This window comes from Callorhinchus milii, unplaced genomic scaffold (genome assembly GCF_018977255.1).
Source record: "Callorhinchus milii isolate IMCB2004 unplaced genomic scaffold, IMCB_Cmil_1.0 Scaffold3, whole genome shotgun sequence".
Taxonomy (NCBI): Eukaryota; Metazoa; Chordata; class Chondrichthyes; order Chimaeriformes; family Callorhinchidae; genus Callorhinchus; species Callorhinchus milii.
The window spans coordinates 8,368,705-8,393,695 of NW_024704744.1; the positions used below are offsets into that span (position 1 = coordinate 8,368,705).

The 24,991-nt window shown below is 43.4% G+C and overlaps 1 protein-coding gene and 1 long non-coding RNA gene across 6 annotated transcripts in view; one reads left to right on the forward strand and one right to left on the reverse strand.

The window, feature by feature from the left end:
* The window catches only part of elovl5 (ELOVL fatty acid elongase 5), a 63,471-nt gene extending 45,446 nt beyond the window's left edge, over positions 1-18,025 (forward strand). For all 5 annotated transcript variants that reach the window (XM_007894052.2, XM_042332705.1, XM_042332706.1 and 2 more), the window contains 5 exons: positions 3,194-3,271; positions 7,402-7,573; positions 11,354-11,478; positions 12,945-13,079; positions 13,609-18,025. In XM_007894052.2, coding sequence (XP_007892243.1) covers positions 3,194-3,271; positions 7,402-7,573; positions 11,354-11,478; positions 12,945-13,079; positions 13,609-13,725 — 627 coding nt within the window. In that variant the 3' untranslated portion in view covers positions 13,726-18,025. The remainder of the gene's footprint in view (positions 1-3,193; positions 3,272-7,401; positions 7,574-11,353; positions 11,479-12,944; positions 13,080-13,608) is intronic.
* On the reverse strand, positions 1,753-15,881 carry LOC121848506. Its single transcript, XR_006084917.1, has 3 exons — positions 15,751-15,881; positions 13,931-13,968; positions 1,753-2,023 (listed from the first exon to the last, which is right to left on the reverse strand). It is a non-coding gene; the product is annotated as an uncharacterized LOC121848506 (long non-coding RNA).
* Positions 18,026-24,991: the final 6,966 nt, after the last annotated feature.

The following is a 24,991-nucleotide window of genomic DNA, read 5'->3' on the forward strand; positions in this document are numbered from 1 at the left end:
ACCCAGAGGCCACTGGTGCCCGTGACCCAACATGAATCACTGCAATTAGAGGAGATAGTGTGAGGAGAAATCATAGAAAAAACATTCTATGGGGACCATTCAACAACAAACACGACTTGCATTTATATAAGAATAATTATAACAATATTATATAGTGCTCTTCACCTGGTTCAACAATGCCAATGTTAACTATTTTTCTAAAAATATATATTGATTTCATCTTCTTGTTCTGTTTCTCTTTCCCAGCTCTCACTCCCCGCCACTCCACACCCACCCCATTATCACTTCATGTTTTTACAGCTCAATGGCTTACCCGGTTCCCTCTTGACAGATTCATATCCTTCGGATGAGATGTTAAACTGAGGAGGCGTCTGCCTGTCTAGGTGGAAGTTAATGGTCCCGAATTTGGAAAAGGGAAGGGAATTTCTCCTTCATGGCCAGAAATCCCCCCAAATAAAAATTAGTCGCTCACTCCGAGGCTGTTTGTGGGACACTGCGATGTGGAAATTGGCTGCCACATTCACCCACAAAGCACGCAGTCACTCCACTTTACAGTGTGTCCCGTGAAGCACGGTGAGACGCGCTCTCGCCATGATAGGCTCTACAGCGATGTAAAATGTGTAAAATAGCAACCAGCAGATGTAAAAGAGAGTTCAGGAGACATTTCTTTACACAGAGGGTGGTGAGAATGTGGAACTCAATACTGCGTTATAATAATAATAATCCTTGCATTTGATACAGCGTTTTTCACGTCTTCGCGACGTCTCAAAGCGCTTCACAGAATAGACTGTGCATTTGTGGGTGAAACGCGGCAGCCAATTGAGCACAACAGCATCCCACAAACAGTCGTGGATCGAAGTGACCAATTTTTTTTTCTTGAGGGATTATTATCAGGCGTGTGGAGTAAGGAAACTTGCCCAAGGTTTCACCCTGGCCAGGAAGTTATGCATGAGAGGGAAGGGAGTAGAGGGGAATTGGAGAGATAGAGGCCAATATGGAGTGTTGAGCACAGACTAGTTGGGCCATATGGTCTCTTTCAATGCTGTACAATCTATACAATTCCATGCAAAAAGAAATGTAGTTGAGGGATTGCCAAAATGTCTAAACCCTGTTTGAACATTTGGCTAGTGATAAGGCAGTGGTATGATTCAGAATAATGTTACCTGGAAACAGTTAAGCCATTTCAACTTGCATCCTAGAGCCAAGCAAACAGATGGAACCTGGTAAGGATTAGTCACGCCAACTTTATCAGGGTACAAACTGTTTGAATAATGTGTTGTTTTGTGTCCCAAGTAAAGGTCCTTATTCATTAATAAATTACCATTTCAGTGCAGACTTGTTTAATTACCGTGTGTTAGGAAGGACCTGCAATGCCATGCTCTTATTTGCACCTGTGGCCTGATTCACTGAAAATCTCCAGTGAACTTTGGTAAATTCTGTGGCGTTTTTTAAGTAAAACAGGACAATGTTCCCAGCAGACCAGTAAACCATATTATACAATAATTTCACATTATACAATTTATATACATTATATAATGACTTAATACAGTCAATTCACTTTACAGTATATTCTGTGAAGCGCTTTAAGACGTCTCGAAGACGAGAAAAGGCGCTATATCAAATGCAAGGATCATTAATGTACTACAATTTACATTTATATTGCAATTTTCACATCGGGAGAATGACTCAAAGCCCTTGAAGTAGTATATTTATACATACATTCGTAGTACGTACACACACACACACACACACACATACATACATACATACATACATACATATACACACACACATGCACACAATTGGCTTCTGCATTTTGCCCACAAAAAACACAGTCCTGGAGTGGAGTCTTGTAGCTCAGTCGTTAGAGCACTCGCCTCGCAAGTGAGAGACCTGGGTTTGATTCCCAGCAGGGTGAAACACTGAGCAAGTTTCCTTAGCCATGAGCCTCTGATAACCTAGCACCAAGTAAGAACCCAGTTGATAGTCGATTGGCGGATCGCTTTTCCGGGGATAATAATTCCTTCAAAAAAAATAATAAAATGATTAAAAAAATCGGTCGCTCGATCCAAGACTGTTTGTGGGACACTGCTGTGCGCAATTGACTGCTGCGTTTCGCCCACAAATTATACAATCAATTCCCTTTACAGTATATTCTATGAAGCGCTTTGAGACGTCTCGAAGATGTGATTAGGTGCTATGTCAAATGCAAGGATTATTATTATATTTGCCTACAAAAATACACACTATACATTACAGCAAATCCTATGAAGCACTTTAAGGCATTCTCTCGCCATGAACTGTGCAATATCAGAGGCAAAGATTATTGTTGGGAGGATCAATCAGGCAAACCGACTTTTAAACTAAGACTGATTGGAAGAATTTTCCACAATTCGGACCAATCTGAAATTTTAAGAATAAATGATCTTGCAGGCCAAGACAGGGTGATTCTGAGGCCTCTGATGAGTGGGTAGGCTCTTAGTGGGCAAATACTAGCTTGAGTAACTGAAATCTTCCTCGCTTCAGCTCTCAGCAAGTTATCCTTGACCTCTGCTCAGTCGCAGCTCCCAGATGTGTTTTTTTTTAACATTGTGGAGAAACTTAGCAGAACTTCCCTGGCGAGGTTAAATGGTGGTGGCGGTGGGGGGAGCAAATTAAAATAATGGGTAAGCATATGCAAAGGAGGGTATCACAGGGTACGGGAATTGGGATTAGGGTGGATGGCTTCTTGGAACGTGGAAATAATGGTCCGAATGGCCTGCTACCAGGTCATACATTTCCATGGCTCTATGGTAAAGGCTACGATAGACCAGCCGGTTTGTGGGCTCCACGAGGAATTTTCGTTTGATAGGCCGAAGAGTCTTTATTCCCCTTGTTATTTAGTCCAACTTACAATAATAAAAAAAAAGCCTTGCATTTGATATAGCGCTTCTCTGGGAAGCTCCCTGCTTGAGGGGTGCTATATAAATGCAAGTTTTTGTCGTTGTGGTTGTTGTTGTTCACATTAGCAGATGTCCTAAAGCACGTCACAGGACATACTGTAATGTAAGTGTAAAGTGTAGTGACTGTATTTTGTTAGGCGAACACAGCAACCGACTAGCAAATTCCCACATATTATACATGTACAAGTTTAATTTCTCTTATAAAATAAACTAACAGCGGCTTACAGAGACTTGTTTTTTTGTTTCCTCAGCTGTTGACAGGGGTTTGGGAAGGAGGCTACAGCATTTTCTGTCAGGATACTCACAGTGCTGGCAAAGCTGATCTGAAGGTAAATTTATAAACATATTTGTGATGGGATCGTCAATGCAGCTCTCGTTCTTAAACACATATCTGGGTGCATCTCGGTCACTTTGGGGTGGTCTCATTAATATGTTCTTCCTTTTTTTTGGAACTACCCATTTTTGTTTACTTACGTAAGAGAATTTAACCGAGGTCCCATCTGCCTGTTCAAGTGGGTATTAAAGAACCCATGACTCTTTTCGCCTGATGTGGTTCATGTGAAAGGAAATCTGATGCATTGCAGATAAATGAATGGATTCTGCACAGTGACCTATTTTGTGATGACACAAAGAACAAACTCTTAAAAACGGCCCCTGTTTCACCACATCAGGTGCCGGCCTGGCTCAGTTGGTAGCATTCTCGCCTCTGAGTCAGAAGTTTGTCGGTTCACGCCTCACATTGGGACTTTGAACTCACAGTAGGCGGACCCTCCAATACAGTGCTGGGGACGTGTTGCATTGTCGGAGAGGCCATTCTTTGACTGAAACGTTAAACCGATGTCCCATCTGCCCATTCTGGTGGATTTTAGAGATTTCATGGTAGTATTTGAAAAAGCGAAAGGAGTATTTTGCTCTGAGACCTGGTGTAGTCCCAATGGGCTGAACGGTTTCCTTCTGTGCCATAAATATCTATAAGCTTCTCCCCGTGCTCCAGGCCAGCAATCCTACAGATAAAATTGGTTGTCTACATTGTGCCTGTATGGGGGACATTCCCACGCACAAAATTGGATGCCACATTTGCCTACAAATACACAGTCGCTACACTTGCAGCAATTCCTATGAGGCTGCAAATATGCTGACATTAGATCAGGTGGATTGGAATACAATTTACAGATTGAAATCTAGCCCAGCAGTTCAAAAGATTTCCTCTTTGATAATATCTGTTTGTGTTTCCACATTGCAAATGCTCAAGAGAGTTGGATCTCCCTAAAGCTTCAAGTACTGTGAAGGGCATTGCTATCTACTGACGTGGCATAAGCCATCGCTGTTATTTATTACTATCATTGAATTATCAAAGGAGTTCTCAATTTGGCAAGGTAATTGCATGTCAGAAGTTCTAAAAGACATAAATCTTTAACGTTCAGCTACAGCCATCTCAGCAAAGAGAGCATTGTAAATTTTAACCTTTGCGTTTTATTTGCTTTTTACACGGCTAAACTGTCATTTGAAAGTGGAAGCACAGTTCTGTCCTTGACTTTAAATATTCCCAAATTGAATTTCCAAAGTGGAGTCCCATAGTGTAGGGTTAGCTGGCCCGCCTCGCAAGCAAGAGGACCCAGGTTCAATTCCCGGGTAAGGCAAAACCTTAAGCAAGTTTCCTTAATCCACACACCCCTGTTTACCTACCAGTAAGTAGAAACCAGGTTGTTAGTTGATCAGCGGAAGGCTTTCAGGGGGTAGTAATCCCCCCCAAAATAATAATTTGGTCAATCTATCCACGACTGTTTGTAAGACACTGCCATGTGCAATTGGCTGCCGCGTTTCGCTCACAAAATACACAGTCAATTCACTTTGCAGTATATTCTGTGAAGCGCTTTGAAACGTCTCAATGACGTTTGGCTCTGGAACTCTATCCCCCAGTGCCTTCGCCTTGCTTCCTCCCTCTCCTCCTTCAAGGCCGGTCTCAAAACCTTTCTCTTTGACCGAGCCTTCAGCTCCCCTCTCTTCCCCCTCCTCGCTCCCTCCCTTCCCTCCCCTCACCCTGACCATTTCCCCCCTCCTCGCTCCCTCCCTTCCCTCCCCTCACCCTGACCATTTCCCCCCTGCTCGGGTCATGACCCAACTGTGCAGCGCCTTGGGACGCCCTCCTGACGTGAAAGGCGCTTTATAAATGGAATCTTGTTGTTGCTGTTGTTGATAAGGCATTATATCAAATGCAAAGATTATTATTATTATTAATTCCCCGTTGGTTGCATTGACTGCCTGAAAGAGTGGTGGAAGCAGATTAAACAGTAGCTTTCAAAAGGGTATTGGATAGGTATTTGAAAAGGAAACATTTGAAGGGCTGTGGGATAAGAGCGGGGGAGTGAGACTAGGTGGATAGCTCTTTCAAAGAGCCAGCACAGGCACGATGGGCCAAATGGCCTCCTTCTGTGCTGTAAGATTCTTTGATTCTATGATTAACTGCAGTTTTCTCTTGTTATTGAGGGCTGCAAATTGAGTAGGAAAATTGCAAAAGATATTTTTGCTTTAGACACTGTACATGTTTACCGGGACGTACCCAGTAGATTTGACTCTCCGAAAGAAGCAATAAACATTGGTGCCTTAATTGCAATATTTCTTAAGAGGATTCCATAATGAAACAATCCTATTAGAATTCCCGTCAGCCCGCAGGAACTGCGCTCTAGAAATGGATTGCTTCAGAGTTGAATTCCTGGAGGATAGCATGAGTTTCCAGAATGGGTCCCTCATAATAATCTAATAATTTATCATTGTTAACCATTATAATTCAATTATCATTGCATTTGACGCAGTGCCTCACATGTCTAAACGTCTCTGAGTGCGGTGTGATGTGTCTGTGGATTAGTGGGTGAATGCGGCTGCCAATTTGCACAAAGAACTGTCCCACAAACAGCCGAAAAATAAATGGCCAAATTTTTAATTTGGGGGATTGATGACCAGCGCAACAGAAAAATTCCTTTCTCTTCTCAGATATTGCTTTCTTTAATGTGCCATGACATTACCTTTATATTTGATACAGCACCTATAAAGTTGAAATAGTCTCAACACCCAAATAGTTGAAAGTGCCTACATGGAATTTTCTGTTATATGTAACGATTGTGCATTTGTAGGCAAATTTGCATTCTCACAACTAGTGCATGAAGTGAATGACCAATTTTCTGTATAACATCCACCTGAACAGGCAATGGAACTTCGGTTCATCCGAAGAGCAGCACCTCTAACAATGCAGTGCACCCCAACACTGCAATGGAGTATCAGTCTAGACTTTGAGCTCAAAGCCCCATCGGGCTCGAACCCAACACTATCTGATCCAGGGGTGATAGTGCTACCATTGAGCCAACCTAACATTTACAGTGCTCAGATTTCCTATTGATGAATACCACAAATTAGACCATGTGTAAGATCTGGTAATTTTGGGATGTGTTGGGTTATATGTTTGCAATGCAATTATTACATAATTATTCAATTATAAATAACGTCATACACCAATCTTCTTGTGTTGTGAAATAGGGTTTTTATTACTGTAAAATTCCAGTGCATAAGGTGACCGTGCCTTCAGCTCCCCTCTCAACTTTCTACCCCCTCCTCGCCCCCTCCCTTCCCTCCCCTCACCTTAACCATTTCCCCCCTGCTCGGGTCCTGACCCAACTGTCCAGCGCCTTGGGACGTCCTCCCGACGTGAAAGGCGCTCTATAAATGGAATCTTGTTGTTGTTGTTGTTGTTGTGTGTCGTTATCACTCTATTTCTATCAAAGTGATAGCGGAATGCACTGAGCACCAGAACAGTAGTGCAGTCCAGATTTTGTAGGAAACATTTGCACAGAATTGCAGCCTGGTGTGATATTGTTTCAATGGCACAGCTTTAAACCCCCTGCTATGTTAAACTGCATTGTTGCTGGGAACATTTATGAGGAGAACTTCCTACCATTTGCAACTGATAAATAGAGCGATCATTTGTTCTATTAAAAAAACACGGTCCCTCTATAGTAAAACACTCAAATATTCTCCCTTCCCCACCCCGCATCGCTTAAAGCATGCCCTCCGTTTGTAACTTGAACTTGTCCTCTAGCATTTCGGCTCTGCTGTCCAAAGCTTGAACTTATTAAAGGGTTTGCTTGTGGTCAGGTTGTTGATATCACGATCACCAGCAGTGCTGGTTACAGTGACCCATCCTTCAAAATGGCACAAAACAGAACGCAGAGTTAGTGTTTTTGGACTTCCGCCAGAAGCCTCGTTCGATAAACAAAATTTCCCGAGTGACACAGAAAGAGTAATGAAACTGTGGGCCTAGAGTGATTCACACCCTGCTTCATCCATTTATTTATTTTTAAGAACACAAATGAATTGATGCACATTGGACATTGCCTGTGCTGGTTAAGCGACTGGTGTTTTAAACAGTGATAAACTACATCTGTGTATTATTTCCTCTTTTTCACAGATTGTCCGTGTCCTATGGTGGTACTACTTCTCTAAAGTCATAGAGTTCATGGACACTTTCTTCTTCATTTTACGAAAGAACTACCATCAGATCACTATTCTGCATGTCTATCATCACGCCACCATGTTCAACATCTGGTGGTTTGTTATGAACTGGGTGCCCTGTGGTCACTGTAAGAGAGATAACAGTCTTTTCCTTTTCCTAGGAGATCTTTTTCGGTTTGGTTTACTTTATCAGAAAGGGCAGCTAAGCCTAAACCACAAACTGTTTGGAACTGATTTGATCCGCTCCTGTTATCAGCGCACTGTTTTTCTGGAAGCTTTCCTATTGTGTGCACCCATTTGTTTCAGTCCTACATTATGGAGATGTACTTGTTTACATCCAGGATTCTTGTTTGAGTCCTTGATCTTAATGCAGCCAGGAACCTATTTAGAGCCTATCGTGTGAATAATAATAATAATAATCCTTGCATTTGATCTGACGCTTTTCACATCTTCTCGATGTCTCAAAGCGCTTCACAGAATAGACTGGAAAGTGAATTGACCATATATTTGTGGGCCAAATCTCTATTCACAGGTAGCATCTTGACTCAATTGGCCTGGCTCAGTTGGTGACACTAATGCCTCTGAGTCAGAAGCTTTGGGTTCAAGTCCCACGTCAATACTTTGAACTCGTATAGTCCAGGCTGACACTCCAGTACATCGCTGGGGATGTATTGCATTGTCTGAGGTGCCGTCCTTCGGTTGAGATGTTAAACCAAAGTCCCTTCTGCCTGTTCAGGCGGACATTCAAGATCCCATGGTACTATTCAAAAAGAGAAGGGAGTTTCCCCCAGTGTCCTGGCCAACAATCCCCCAAATAAAATTGGTTAGTGCCCAACCTCCCAAACTATCTAGGATTAAGTGATCAGGTTACAACCTTGTGGGAAGAGAATGTGGATTCCATGCCAGACAAATGGAAGCCACGCGCAAATGTGAGACTTTCAGTAATTTGGTTTGGAGACTCTCAAACAGAAAAACTCTTCCTTTTTTTTGTGTGGCAATGAATTTATGCTTTTATGAATTCATATTTATTTCATTTCAATGTACGGCCTCCATTTGCCGATTCACTGGCCAGCGGAAATAATTTCTCTCGATTTACCTCATTTAAAACCTTTCATAATTTTATTTTTATTATTATTATTATTATCCCAAACCCTTCATAATTTAGAAAACTTGTCGAGTGTCCCTCAGTTTATTATTTATGTCCGTGTTAAAGTATACATTGCTGTGAGCAAATTTGCCCACAAATACGCCTACAATTTGAGACCTGTGGAATTTTATGTCTCCCCACCTCACCTGTTCTGTACAAAAATTCCAGCTTAAAGCCGCCCTCTTCGACTGCGCCTATGATCACCCATCCCCTCCTCCCTTGCTCAGTGCCCACCCATTGTATAGCACCCCAAGACTTTATCCTATGTGAAGGGCGTTATATAAATGCACGTGTTGTTGTTGAGACATATCAATGATATGATTAGACTCCATGTCAAATGCAAGGATTATTTATCTATCTATTATAATTATTAGTAATAATAAATGCAGCGTATTCCTCTTTGAAGTCAGCAACAACTGTGCCTTTCCGGTCAGCTGCATAAACATGGGGGAAAGAATCAATTTTAAAAAATGAGCGGAGACAAAAAAGTTCCAACAGTGAGATATTTTGGGTTCAGTTGGCTTTTGTGGTTGCTCCATTTCTTGACAACAACCTTGACACTTGTGTCAGTTTCTCAAATGGAAATGTAACCAGCCTGAGGAGCAAACTTTCTCACGCTCATCGAGTCCAGACCGAAATCTCAAAATTTAACATTAGGCGAAATCTTGGAAAATTCTCAAAGTCGTTCTTAATTTAGAAACCGCTTCCCGGGGCTCTTTTCCGTGAGCTTCGGCAAACGTTCGGCGGCTTCCGAACTTAACTCTTGTTTTCCAAAATTCTGCACGTTCTTCAATTTTAAAGGCAATCGATGGTCTTAAGGCTAAGAGCGCGAGGAATTTCAAGCCTCAAACATCTGTCACACACAAGGCTCAATAAGTTAAATAATTTGCAGAACATTATTGCTGGTTGAGAAACTTTTTTTTCCTGTTTTTTCATGAATTAATAAAGGTTTTTTTAAAAAGAAACAAGTTAGCCTTAAAATAATAGTCTGCCAGGATTTTTGCATGCATTTCAGGGGTTTTATGTAACCTAAACAGCTCCCCTTCTCCCCATCCCTCCCCATGTATCAGTAATGTCCTATATATATTCCATGCTGATCAATATTTGGTCCAATTCTGACTCATTTGAGTTCACAATGACCATTCACTTCATGGCTTTTTTGGCTGCCGCATTCGACCACAAATAACACTCACTCCACTTTACAGTGCATCCTGTGAAATGCTTTGAGATGTCTCCTGAAGTGAACGGCGTTGTAATCAAATTCAGCTATTATTATTATTATTTATTTAGATGTGCACGTCCCTTTAAAACCCAATAGCACTGGCATCTTTGCAGACAGACGTAATGTGCTGCATGTATATTAAATAATTCTGGCCCTCCAGTCATTGTAGGATGCAGATGGAGAGAGAAACGGTTAAACAGTTCTCCAATTCCCCCTCGCTTTTAAAGCCATTTGTTACCGGTGAAAGGTTTATACATTATCCTAATGGGAGGGGGATTTGGAAGGTGATTAACCAGATTCTTGACAATCTGTTGTGTATATATCTCATATTTACATCTCTACTGAATGGTGTGCACTTGTAGTCTCTGTCAATTCAGTGGATCCAGGCAGTGTTAGATACAGGATATGATCATGAAAAAGTAAACCCAGATTGAAAAGGCAAACCCAGATCAATACTTTAGGATGTATCAAGACAGTAGGGCAATTTTGGGACAGATACCAGGAAATTTTATTTACACAGAAGCTAATCAGTGACTGGAACAGGTTGCCAGGAAGGTGGTAGAGACCAGGACTCTAGACTCATTTAAAAAGCAGCTTGATGTAGTGATTGGGGGATGAGGGTTGGTATTCTGGAGGAATGATATTGAATGGAAGAAAGGCCTTCTTCATCCAGACTGAGCTTGTGATCCTGTGACTACTCCTGGCAGCTTGGGAAGGAAGGATCTCTGATCTTTAAAAGAGAAAAGCTGGACCCAAATTTACATCCCTAGCAAACTTCATGGTGGTTTCTCATCACTACATGTTAGGTACTCAGTTTAATAATCCATCCATAGAATGAATGTGTGGCACTCAGTAGCACCATCTGTCCCACTTAGGAAGCCATTCAGAAGGAAATCTATTGAAACTATTCAACATCCTAGCGATGGAGATGTGGCTTTTTATTTTTTGGTCAGCCGGGTGTCTGACACATGCGCAAACCCATCACCATCCAAGCCTGTCTGGCAAGTTCCACATATATATGCCACCTACACATGGAGAGTGGACTCAATTCTGACATGCCATTACCAAGCCCATCACTTTGGAGACAGCTCAGCTCCAAGGAAACTGCTTGCCTCTAAGGAGGATGGTGTTATACTGTTTTATATTGTATAACGACCCAATGTAACACAGGAAATGGTGCTTAGAATCTAGTAAAAGAATACATTGATGTTTTTTATCACATGTATTTTGCAATGGGAGTCACCAATAATGTACAATAATTGTCTCTTTCCACGTTAAGTCTCAGTAGGTCGTGTGCTGCGTATAGAGCCTGTGCCCTTGCACATTAGTGAGCCTCGATAACAAACACGAAGAGAGTGACTGCTCACATGCTAATATGCACACATTGGATCCATTCATAAGAAGGGTCGTGTCCCCATGTGGTTTGTTTTTCAAGTCCATTGCTTTCAGTTGTTGTGTTTTCCAGATATTAGCAGTGATGTAAGTTCTCGCCCCGTGCCTCCGCTGTGCTGAATTGCCCCCCTGTGGTTTATTTTGCAGCTTTCTTCGGGGCCACTCTTAACAGTTTCATTCACGTCCTGATGTATTCCTACTATGGCCTTTCCGCTATCCCAGCAATGCGTCCGTATCTTTGGTGGAAGAAATACATCACTCAAGGGCAGTTGGTGAGTGTGGCTGAAAATCATTGAACCAGAGACATTTACAGCATCGAAGAAGGTCCATTTGGCCCATCGTGTCTGTGCTGGCTCTTTTAAGACTTTTGTGGGGTCCTTGGCATATTAGTTAGAGCGCTCGCCTCACAAGAGGGAGAACCCAGGTTTGATTCCTGGGCAGGGCGAAACCTTAGGCAAGTTTCCTTACTCCACACGTTACTGTTTACCTAACAGTAAGTAGGAACCTGGTTGATAGTCGATTGGCAGATCACTTTCTGGGAGTAATAAACCTTTTAAAAAATGTTTTTAAAAATTGTTCACTCAATATATAACTGGTTGTGGGTCACTGCTATACTCGTTTTACCCACAAACTATATAGTTAATGCACTTTGCAGTATATTCTAAGGTGCTATATCAAATGCAAGGATTATTACTATTAAAAAGAGCAATCCTTTCAATCCTATTTTACCTTCCCTTTCCCCACATCCCTGTAGTTGACTCCTTTTTCGGTATTTACTAGTTCCCTTTTGAAAGCTAATATGGATTCTGCCTCAACCATTGCTCCCGGGCAGGGCATTCCATATCCTAACCACTCTGAACGTGAAATAAATCCTCCTAACCTTCCCATTTGCTCGTTTGCTAACTATCTTAAATTGATGCCCTCGCGTCTTACTTCAAAGCTTTGTAATTCCACGAGAGTGATAGATTGAAACCCTGATAAGTGAAAACTCGTCTGTATTGTGATCGAGTTTCATAGAGTGAAAAACTGGAGACGTTTTTAACCAAAAAAAGTAGGTAATTTAATTCTATGTCAAAATGAGAACCTGAGACCTTAAATTCGTGTTTTCCACATATTAGCAGTGAAGGCAGTTGTCACCCCATGCCTACACTGTGCTGCAGACAATCCGTGGTTTATTTTGCAGGTTTAGACTTAGATTTAGAGACACTATTTGAAAAGAGAAGGGAGTTTCTCCTAGTTCTCCTGAATTAGCCTCATGGCTGTGCGTAAATTGGTTGCCATGTTACTCTACCTTTCACCCACAAAACAAACACACTCCAGGTTATAGTGTATCCTGTGAAGTGCATTGGGAGGGTCCTCCTGATGTGAAATGATTATTTACCAGACGCAGGGATTATTTATTAATACGTTTTGTAAGGTTTATATATTTATAGTTTGCCAGCAAGAAAACAGTCACTACACTGGTTAATAATTCCTGCAAAATTCTCTGAGAGGTTTCGACATGTAAAGTGGAATCAGAATACAGGTTCTTACCGCCCACAAAAATATAAGTCAATTCACTTTACAGTATATTCTGTGAAGCGCTTTGAGACTTCTCGAAAATGTAATAAGTCGCTATGTGAAATCCAAGGATTGTTATTACTATTATTATTACCTTTGCTTCACTGGAATTGGCAATTGTTTCCCAGTTCTTAAACTTGTGTGGTATTAAAATCTTAAATTGTGTCCGAACTTTCAGCTCCAGTTTGTGATGACGATAATCCAGACCAGCTTTGGTGTTGTCTGGCCATGTGGATTTCCCAGTGGTTGGCTGTACTTCCAGATCGGCTACATGATCTCCCTGATTGTCCTGTTCACTAACTTCTACATTCAGGTGAGACAGCTAGAGGCCAGCAGTTCGTATTGCTGTGACACTCCATCTTCACTGTCACTTGCCATTGGTAGCCCACGTTAAGAAATGTCCGTGGAAGTATATTTTCGGGTGTTTCTTTAGATCGCCCACAAAATATACGGTCAATCCACTTTACAGAATATCCTGCGAAGCGCTTTGAGACGCCTGAACCACATGATAAAGCGCGATGTTAAAAGCAGGATTATAATAATTATACCTGTATTTAGTGTCAGACTGGCTCAGTTGTCATTCAGAAGGTTGTGGGTTCCTGGAGTCTCTCTGTCTTGCCCCCTCCCTGCCCGCCTGCCTTCTAAACCTGCCTTAAGACCTACCTTTTCTACTGTGCTTTTGGCGTTTCTTCTCCCACCCCCCACCACCCCACCCCACCCCCGAGTGCTCCCAGGACCTTTCCCCAGCTCGGGCTCTCAGTTACTTGCGTGAAACTGCTTTGAGACGTCCTCCCGGCGTGGAAGGCGCTACAACAATGTTAAATATTATTGTATAATTTCAGACCTACCAGAAAAAGAGTGCTTCCAGAACGAAAGACTGCCTAAACGGCTCTGCAAACGGACACACAAATGGCTTCTCTGCTCAAACCGACCACTACTCAGCGAAGAAAACCCACTAAGATCTTTCCCCCCCAACCCCCCACCCCCGTGCTAGAACTGTTGTTTTGTCGACACACTTAATTTTCAAAAGTTACCAACGTGTTAACGGCACCCGGCCCTGCATTATATTCTAGCCATGGAGGGTAAGACTTTGGAGGTGAATATTGGTCGCGACAAGTAAATGAAGAGAAAAGTTTAGAAAAATAATTTTATTCCAAAACGTACCTTGAAATCTTAGGCAAGTAGACGAAAATCATATTGACCTGTAGTTTTACAAAACACAGTTAGATTGTAACCTGACCTAGAGGTAATGGATCTCAGTGTGAATCAGCTAAAATGTGGTCAGTCGTTAGTTTACAACACTGTTGTTGCCTTACTGCTTATTTTTGTGCTGTCTTGTGTTCACTTTAGTCTCAAAGCATATTTATATACGTCTAAACTGAAATTGAATTTGGCTTAAGACTGCAGTGCTGCAGAATTGTTGTGTTTCAATGTAATGGGTCTGAAGAATGCCACTGCTCTATCTCGATAAATATCCATCGTTTGGGTAGGGATGTGATTGTTTTTTTGGGGGTGGGGGGGAGAGAAGGGAAAGACACGATTGTGTTGCAATGCAAAAGCAGCCCGATCGATAGACAACTGTTTCACAAGGTGCAACAGCAATAAACACCAACGAATTGCATTTATAACAGCGCCTTTCATGTTGGGAGGACGTCCCAAGGCGCTGGACAATGAGGGCTTTGCACCTGAGCTGAGGGTTGGGATCAGAGACGGGTGAAGGGAGGGCAAGGAGGATAGGAGGATGGAGGAGGGAAGATGACCAAAGGCACGGTCGAAAGGAAGGTCTTTGAAAAGGGTGCTGTTTGATTCCTGTTGAATACAGGTAAGTAACTATGAGAACACACCATTTATCTTGTCCCTCCCATAGACTCTAAGTGGGAGGGACATAAGGTCGCAAGAGAGGTTTGTATTCTCATCCTTACAGAATACCCACCCCCACTTGTCCTCCAACACAGCACCAAGTTACTACTTTAAATGAGTCCCAATTCACTAGCCTCTGTCTCCCTGATAACTCAGGGAGTGGTGGTTCCCATGAACTTTGCTCTGTCGTGATTCAGTCCAGTGAATGAGGTAGTGGGGAAAGGCACAGGGTAAGGTGTGGTGGGGGGCCGGGGGGGCGCGACAGAGTGGATGGTGGACTTGTGTGTGGTGGGGCAAAGTGAGAGGAACGTGTTAAGAAAGGCTAGCAGCTACAGTTCTTATTTAAAGGTGAAAGGTCGGCGTGACCATTTGGTATTTATTGGGATAAAGTGATGGAGTTTTGAGGTAGTCATTCTTCAATTACTTTCCGAACTACACAGAGCGTGACAGTGATGCAGCACGGTAGCTTAAATGATGCGTGCAGTGCAGTGCAGTGCAGTACACGAATGCCTTAAAATTAAACTGCAGGGTTCTCAGCCCACCCGCCCCCCAACCCCCCCGCCCGATTCCTCCTTATAGTTAACCGAAGTTATCGCTTTACTGTGTGTGTAAACAAAGTCCATGCAGTTTCCAACATCCATTAATCAGCCTCGTGGTTGAGGATGACCCTCAGTTATCGGTTGCATATTTGATCAGAGGGTTTGCTCATGACTAATAATTTGCCAGCGTCTTAAGCATTTCCTCGCCAATTGATGTGACGGAGGTGTAACGGAACAGTCGAAGCAGCTTTACCGTTTTTAATCGCTGATTAGGCGTCGTGCCTAACAGAAAGCGGAAAAAAAATTCCTAGCACCTGTCTTGTGCGTATTTTCTCGTCAGGAATTTTTAAGTAATGCTTCCCCCTTCATCATCAAGAACACTAACCAGACCCATATCCATCCCAGTACCCGCCCCTCCACCCCCATACACATACACACACACACCTCCCTGCACACACACACATACACCTTGCTGCACACCCACCCACACACACACAAACCCCCCCTCCACAAACACAAACACACCCCACCGTGCATTCATGCTATTGATCGCAGGGTCTCCACTTGTGAAGAATTGTTACTCACCTCCGGATGTAAACGCTTTATTAGGTTCAAGTATCCTGAAGCACTTGACACAATGGGCTTAATTCTGAAATGCTCAGACCAACGCGGCAACTAACTAATTTATGCCACCAACACCCCAACATCTACAAACAGATGAAATTGGACGAGGGAGGAAAATTGGCTAGGACATAGGAGAGCATTCACCGCTCTTCTTTGAAATACTCCAACACCTCCCAATCTCCCCCCTTATACACACACACACACACCCGGGAGCTTTAATGTTTAACGTTCAGCCAAAGTGCAAGAACAGGCAGACAGAACCTTGAGTTTTGTCATCTCGTATGAATATCTCAGTCCTGTTGCCAAGAACAACAGAGGTGCAGTGTCGAATAAAGGCACCTGTTATTGTCCATTTCCATTCCCCCACCCCTCTCTCTGCCATAGAAACTCGCAGCTAAGAAAATCTCAGCACAAATCTCGTCCAAAACTAATATTACACTAATAATACAATAATAATAATCCTTGCACTTGATATATTATCACGTCTTTGAGACATCTCAAAGCGCTTCACAGAATATACTATAAAGTGAATTGACTGTATATTTTGACTGTAGAATTAAATCATCTGCTGACCCTTTAGCTAGTTTTATGTTTATTAATAGCTCCTGGCTGATTTGATTTGAGAGATTTAATTTTTTTTTAAAGATCTCTTGGCACATTAAGCGTTTTAATAAAAAGTTAAGTTTGTACAAAACCGCATCAACATTTTTGCAACCTGGTTTTTATTTCTTATTCATTTGGCCAAAGTTTTAAGTCAAATAAAATAAATTTGGAAAATCCTCACCATCACCAAAGTAGTCATGTTTCCAGTTTAAAGTCATAATCCTTACATTTGATGTAGCGCCTTTCACGTCAGGAGGATGTCTGTTTCAAAGCGCTTTGCAAGATGTAAAGTGTAGTGACTGTGTATTTTGTAGGCAAACAAGAAAGCCAGTTTGCGCACAGCAATGTCCTACAAACAACCTATCCCCTTTAAGGAAGGATACGGAGACGTATTGTACAGTACAATCCGTGCTCTCGCTTGCTAGAACACTTTTAATTGACCTTTGAAACTGGAGAATAGCCAGTGAATATTTTCCAGCCTCTGCCTAGAGAATCTGAGGTCGGACCAAAATGTTTGAATTATAGAACTCTCATAGCTAGAGAGAGGTCCAGAGACTTCTCCAGATTTCTCATGGATTTAGCCTCGAGGCCCGTTTCCTTAAAGTTTTAAGATCCGGGAAGAACTGTGGAAAAATTCGAAAAAATTCCATCTTGATTTGAAGTTCATTTCCAAATCAGCTCCCAAATTGAATTCAATAATGTGACAAATTTCTGCTCCTTTGGAAAGTGTAAGACAACGATCCCGAAGCTAAGGCCATGGGAAATCTTGCGGCCTGAGGACTGACTGGTGAAAGTGTCCACTGGCTCTCCTACTACGCCTGAGTTTGTGGTTGTGTTTAGGTGTTAGTAGGTACCAGCACCTGGGAACAGAATGCTGACTGTAAATGAATGATTAAAACACAGTGCAAAGCTCGTAACATTGAATGTTAAGAGAACAAAGTACCTCTGGGGAGAAAGAGACGCAACCAGAATCTAGATTTACTCTTATAATCCTACAATTTTGGACCGTTCAGAATTTGTCGAATTGAGTTTAACTTTGAACTTTTCAAAAGATACCTGTCTTCCAAACGAAAGACTGTGTTAAGAACTGAGCAAATCCCGGACATAAACTTTGAAATGCTACATTTATTGGGTAAATCTAAATCCAGGTGAAATCTCCCTCTCCCCATCACCTCCTTTGAGCTAAGCTGAACTTTTTTTGGGGGGGCAGAGATTTACAGCTCGTATAGTCGGTGCTGTTACTTTATTTTTAGCCAACGGTCAACGTGATCGGGTTTGTGTTGGACACCTTTTAAGATATCTGGAGGGTGTTTTGCTAGGAAGGAAAATGGCTTGATTGTGGAGGTTGAATCTCTTGTTGCATATTTAACTCTCCAGCACTGTGGAAACTCAGCCAAGCTGTTCTGATTGTCCTGATTAAGTGTGACATAATGTATCCTCGTCTTATCCAGGCACTGAATTTATTTTCAGTTAATGCTGCTCTACGATGTCGAATTGTGTTTTTTTTTGTTTGTTTTAACTTGAACTGTGAGCGTGCTGGTTTATCCTGTGTCTGAGTAACTTGTGCATTCAGCAGCTGTAACATCTGCAGGTGGACTCTACAATTACAGAATTAAAATCTTTACTAAACTGAGACGGCTGCCTCTGTTACCGGAGTTACTACATTGCTTGCACTTCCATGTACAGGGTATCCAGAACTCTGCAGCCCATGTCCTCTCCCGCACCAGACTCCTTGATCCCATCACCCCCATCCACTGGCTTCCCATCACACAGAGGATACAGTTCAAGATCCTGGTCCTCACCTTCAAAGCCCTTCATGGCCTTGCTCCCCCCTACCTCTGTGACCTCTTAACCCACTACTACCCTGCCCGCTTCCTCTGCTCAGCGGGCTCCGGCTTGCTTCATGTCCCCCGCCTCGCCCGCCCCACCATTAATGGGTGGGCCGTCCGCCTCTCTGTCCCCACCCTCTGGAACTCCATCCCACGCTCTGCACTGTGCTCAGGATAACAGGAGAAACCTACAAAAGCTTCAACATCCACCTGAAGAACAGCCAAACATGGGAACAGGAGTAGGCCATTCAACCCTTCGAGCCTGTTCCGCCATTCTATTAGATCATGGCTGATCTGCACCTCAACTCCTATTAGCCGCCTTTGCCCCATATCCCTTGATACCCTGACCTAACAAATATCTATCCACCTCAGTCTTGAAAACTTCAATTGATCCAGAATCCACAGCCTTTGGGGATAGAGAGTTCCAGATTTCCACAACCCTCAGTGTGAAAAAGTGCTTCCTGATATCACTCCTGAATGACCTAGCTCTAATTTTAAGATGATTCCCTCTTGTTCTGGATTCCCCCCCAAATGAGCAATCTCAGTGTAACATCTCCAAGGGCTCCTTTATCCGCACCTCCAAAAATGCTGCAGTTCCCCATTCAACCTCTGTCCAGAGTGTTACTGACTAAACCAAACTGATTCCGAGAGCAGAGACCAAGACTTGACCTGGCTTCTCATTAGTTACACCTCTGCAGACATAATTATATCTTACTCAACCTGTGACTTACAACACAACAATGTGGCAGAATCATTCCATGGCAGAGCTAGGCTTGTATTTTCTTTGGTGAGCAATTGAGCAATCAGGTTGACTTGTACATCTTAAGAGACAAGAGGGTTCATCCTGTCAGACATCAAGACCTCAATCCCTCCATGTTAGCCTCCTCTTTCCCCTCTTCAGATCACACCTGAAGACCTTCCTCTTAAGACTGTGCCAACAGTCACTTCACTTCTCCCCCCAGCTCGGTGTCAGGCTCCACCACTGTTAAGTGCTCTGAGATGTTGCCCACTGTGATAGCCGCTATATAAATGCAAGTTGTCGCTGTTAAAATTGGATTCCACATTCGCCTACAAAATAAACAGTCACCACACTTTACAGTAAATCATGTAAGGAACTTTCAGACGTGCTCCCAATGAGAAAGTCATAATATCAAATGGTAGGAATACAATTATATTGGAATCCTGCGATCACAGTGAAAAGAATCAGCGAAGTCCTTGAAGCAAGAAAATATTTTCTTTAAGCTGCGGTGAGGAAGGGAACATTCAACAAAGAACCTGTGGCCACAAACATTGCCGGGAAAGCAAAATACATTGGATATTCAAACGTTTTGAAATGGGATCATGCAAAGCAGCTTAAAATGTTATTGGTCTACAGTGCCCCCTGCTGGTCAAACTCTGTACATCCAGGACACAAAGTGAAACCAATTGGTTCCTCAAATCAATGGTTCTGCTTTCTCTCGCTCTGTGCCCTCAAAATTCGTCTCTTTAGCTGCACATTCGGCCACCTTCTCCTCTTCTATTTTGCGCTCTATCTATAGAATCAAATCTTTACAGCGACCACATCACTCCCACCCTCGCTCTCCTCCACTGGCTCCCCATCCCCCAGAGGATCGAATTCAAGATCCTCATCCTCACCTACAAGGCCATTCACGGCCTTGCTCCCTCCTACCTCTCCGACCTACTATCCCCTACCTACCTGCCCGTACCCTCCGTTCCTCTGGCTCCGGTCTGCTCCACACCCCCCGCCCCAACCGCCCTACAATCGGTGGTCGGGCCTTCAGCCTCTCAGCCCCGAGGCTCTGGAACTCTATCCCCCAGTGCCTTCGCCGCTTCCTCCCTTTCCTCCTTCAAGATCGGTCTCAAGACCTTTCTCTTTGACCGTGTCTTCAGCTCCCCTCTCGACTGTCTACCCCCTCCTCTCTTCCCTCCCCTCACCCTGACCATTTCCCCCCTGCTCGGGTCCTGACCCAACTGTCCAGTGACTTGGGACGTCCTCCCGACGTGAAAGGCGCTCTACAAATGAAATCTTGTTGTTGTGGTTGTAGAAGCACTTTGAGACGTTCTTAACACTGTTTCGCTACCCACATAAAGGGCGCTATAGAAATGCAAGTTGTCATGTCAAAATGCCTCAAACTACTTCACAAGATCGACTGTGTATTTGTAGGCGAAGGTAGCAGCCAATTTACACACAGCGATGTCCCACAAACAGGCGTGAAATGAGTGATCAATTATATAATAAGAATAATAATCCTTGCATTTTTGATATAGAGCCTTATCACGACTTTGAGACGTCTCAAAGCGCTTCACAGAATACAGTGTGAAGTGGATTGACTGTGTATTTTGTGGGCGAAACTGGGTGATTGTTGAGCGGGACACCAAGAGAAACTCCCTTCTCTTTTCGAATCTTACAGAACCATACAATTTATAGTTCACGATTCTTGCCCCTCTCTGCCTTTGTGACTTCCTTCAACCCTACCTGCCTGGCAATTCTCTTCACTCAGTGAGCACTCTTTGACAGAGCTTTTGGTTATCTTTCTCTAAGAGTTTGGGTGCAGAGGAACTGTTACCCCAACCCCCCCCCCGTTACAAAACGTGATATGAGACTAAGGAGGAGCTGAAACAAACTGTCAGAGATACATTGCGTCTCCTCAATCCATCTACGTTATGTAAGATATCGCACCGAACATGGCGATGGATCATTATCTGAATAATACAAATACAATTATCTTCGTTCTTCCACATGTTTCAGTTGTTGATCAGTGCACTGTAGAAAAACTACATGGGGGTAACAGGACTTTGCGGACACCCTGCTCATTGAGATACTGCTGCGAGTTAAACCAGCTAAATCCTTACAGTTACCATCACAAACAGTTCCGAGCTTCCCTGCCAGGACCATCCTATCCATTAGGAGTTTGGCTTGCAAGGTTAACAACAACAACAATAACTTGCATTTATATAGCGCTTTTCACACGGGTTAATGTCTCGGAGATCCGTGCAGTGGTTGGGATTGGACGCTGGGCAAGGGAGAAGGGGAGGTGACCGTGGGCACAGTCAAAGCGGTTGGTTTGATGGTGCGATTTATGGATAAAGAGGGGACGAGATGGAAGGATTAAGGCAGGGAGTTCCAGAGGTTATGGGCTTAGGGGCTGAAGGCACGGCCACTGATGGTTGGGGTTGGGGAGGGGTTAGAGCTTGTGTTAGTTGTGCACAGGGGTGGGCAGAGGAGTGTGTGCCAGCAGGTCAGAGAGCGGTGCTAATAACAGAGAGGTGTTAGTAACAGAGAGGTGTTTGGGGAGGGAGTGAAGGAATTTATATGTGAGGATCTTGACATTGATTCTTTGAGACAGAGGGAGCCAGTGGAGCCTGGCGAGGACCAGGGAGGGTGATGGGTGTGGAATAATAGGAGCTAAGTGGGAGGATATCCTGCCCCTCTGAGTCCTGCTGACCAGTGAGGCTGGCTGGTCTGTCGAACACTGTGACTTGATGTGACGCTAACTCACCAGACCTGACCTGAGAACCCAATGAGTGAAGTTTCCTTCTAACTTTCTGATCGGTGAGTGTATCGGCCTCTGCTGGTGATGGTCGAGAAATACAACTCAGAAAGTGACACCAGCAATACTGGAGCAGGAGATCCGGTGATCACCATTAAGCCTATGGTCACACAATCTCTACATTCAGTCAGTAGCAGCCTTGTCCTTCACTTCATCTGCTTTTATGCACAAAAGGCCATTCCTCGCAGATCTCTCGGTAATGTCACTTGATGATTCCTTCACTTTAATAACAAGGAAATCGGATTACCCGCCAGTACATAGGAGCCCGGTTGTTAGTCGATCGGTGGATCGCTTTCCGAGGGTAATAATCCCTCAAAAAAAATGGTCACTGAATCTACAACTGTTTGTGGGACAGCACTGTGTGCAATTGGCTGCTGCTTTTCACCCACAAAATATACAGTCATTTCACTTTTACAATATAGTCTGTAAAGCGCTTTGCGACATCTCAACGACGTGATAAGACGCTATATCAAATACAAAGATTATTATTGTTATTATTCCAGTGATCAGTGTTTCTCAGTAACAACAACAACTTGCATTCATGTAGCGCCCTTCACGCTGGGCTGCATCTCGGAACACTTACAAAAACAACCAGACTTTGTAAGAAGCCACATTTAAATGGCTCGCTCCATTGATTTTGACCGACTATTTTCTGTTTTGTCTCTTAACCTTAAGACTCCCACGATTAGAAGGGGCCAGGAAGATTCTGGGCTGGAGATGCCTAAAGATATAGCGACAGGTCAGGGCTTGTGATCCTGAATCCCCATTGTATATGAATGTTAATTGTATAATGATTATACAGTAATGCTTATTGTAGTTAAACCCAGGATTAATAATCCTTGTTGGGAGAGGAAGGGGAGGGGGATGGAGGCGAGAGAGGGAAAGAGAGAGGGAGGGAGAGAGAGAGGGAGAAAGAGAGAGAGAGAGGGAGGGAGAAAGAGCACAAATAAATGCAAATATCTTCATGCAAATCCTCCACTTTGGTTAAAGTTTGTTAAGGCAAAAATAATTCAAAGAAATTATTAAAAAAATTAAAAAGAAACAGAAACTTAGAACGTGCGACACGTCAAATAACCAATGCTTTTTAAATAGCAGAAAGTTATAATTTTCCATTGTGTAAGAGTGTGAATCAAAGGGTTATGGCAAACAATGTAGATCTGTTAAAAGCCCATATGAACATGAAGTACTTGGACTAATCTCCTTTTCAAAGCCGGAGAAAGTTCACGTGAAATATTTGCTTCAGCATTTATCAACGAACAGTGTCACTCACTGTTACAATATATTCTATAAAAATATACACATCCAGGCAAGGTGTTATGGCTCGAGACGAGCAAATGTACATTGTGAGGACATTTTTGTCATGTTCAGTATGCAGCGATACAGGAAGCATTTTACGCTCAAATTCCACCACAATGTGACACTTACAAGAGGAGGTGATGTTCCCATGACCAATTAACCACCACTGTTGGATTTCAAAGAACGCTTTCATTATAAACATGTTTATGTTGAGTCAGCGTAAGTCACTGACACATGACCAAACTGTCTACATGTCTGTCAATGGGTATATCACGTTGCACCTCGTGTTAGGCTTGGCAGGTTTCTTAATGTACCATTGTTTCCAGGCAGCAAATCCAAGTAAGAACATTAGACTTTGCTAGATGGAAGAAGACCAAGGTCCATCGAGTTTGCCTTGATAATCCTTGCATTTAATGTAGAGCCTCATCACGTCTTTGAGGCATCTCAAAGCGCTTCACAGAATATACAGTAAAGTGAATTGACTGTATATTTTGTGGGCGAAACGCGGCAGCTAATGTCCCACAAACAGTCTTGGATTGAATGACCAAATTATTATTATTANTTTTTATTATTACTATCAACAACAACAACAAGATTACATTTGTATAGCGCCTTTCATGTCAGGAGGACGTCCCAAGACGCTGGACAGAGTACAGCATTTCAGGCCCGAGCTGGGGTCGGGGGGGGGTAAGGGAGGGGAGGGGAAGGGAAGGGAGGTGGCTGATGGCATGGTCGAAGAGGAGGGTTTTGAGGCAGGACTTGAAGGAGGCTAAAGAGGGGGCGAGGCGGAGTGATTGGAGGATGGAATTCCAGAGGTTGGGGGCAGAGTGGCTAAAGGCTCTCCCGCCAATGGTGGGGCGGGTGGGTCGGGGGACGTGGAGCAGGCCAGAGCCGGCTGAGCGGAGGGAGTGGGTGTGTTGGTAGGGGGTTAGGAGGTCGCAGAGGTAGGGTGGGGCGAGGCCATGGAGGGCTTTGTATGTGAGGAGCAGGATCTTGAACTGGATCCTCTGAAGGATAGGGAGACAGTGGAGTCTGGCAATTGACTAATAACTGGGTTCCGATTTACTGCTCGGTAAACAGAGGCATGTGGAGTAAGGAAACTTGCCCAAGGATTCACCCTACTTGGGAATCGAACCCGGGTCTCTCGCTTGTAAGGCGGGTGCTCTGACCACTCAGCCTTTCACCATCCTGACAGTCAGATGCACACATCACGCCCCAAACTATATAATGTATACCAAAATCGTATTTCCTAAAATAAATCTATCTAATTTGCTTTTGAAAGAGGTTACAGGCCTGAAATCCCAATTAGACTCAGCCCTTAAGAGCATTTTATCTCGAAATTTAAGAGTTACACAGAATTGTGGAAAGGTGAGATCAGATGGGCCAAAGGCCCTTCTTCATCGATACCAATCTGTGATCTTGTGAGTGCAGAGCTTCAGTATCATGATCTGTTGGCAAAGTCAATTGCTCGTGGGGCAAAAAAATAAACTGGTCCAATACATTGCTCCTATATATTGGCCAAGTCCGTTGAACAGAGGGATTGAATAGGTCGCTATAGGGTTAGCAGGTCAAGGAGGTGGGGAAGAGCAAGGCCATGGAAGGCTTTGAAAATGACATCCGAGATGAATGGGTTGGTGGGAGCTGAAGTTGGTGGGGATGGAGGTGTGTGGAGTCAGGGGTGGGGTGGGGCAAGCGGAGAAGGCTGGGATAGTGTGTTTTTTGTATAGAAAGTAAATTCTTATCGAAAATTGGACAAAACAGGTGCCAACATATATGTGATCTGGTGATTGTGGGAGTGCAATGTAACCGGAAGGAGCGGAGAGGGAGGAGAATCAATTGTTAACAACATTATTCTGACAACTGTGTTTCTATCTGCACTTTAACAGCGAGATATCAGTTTTACAGGGATAGATATAAAAACAC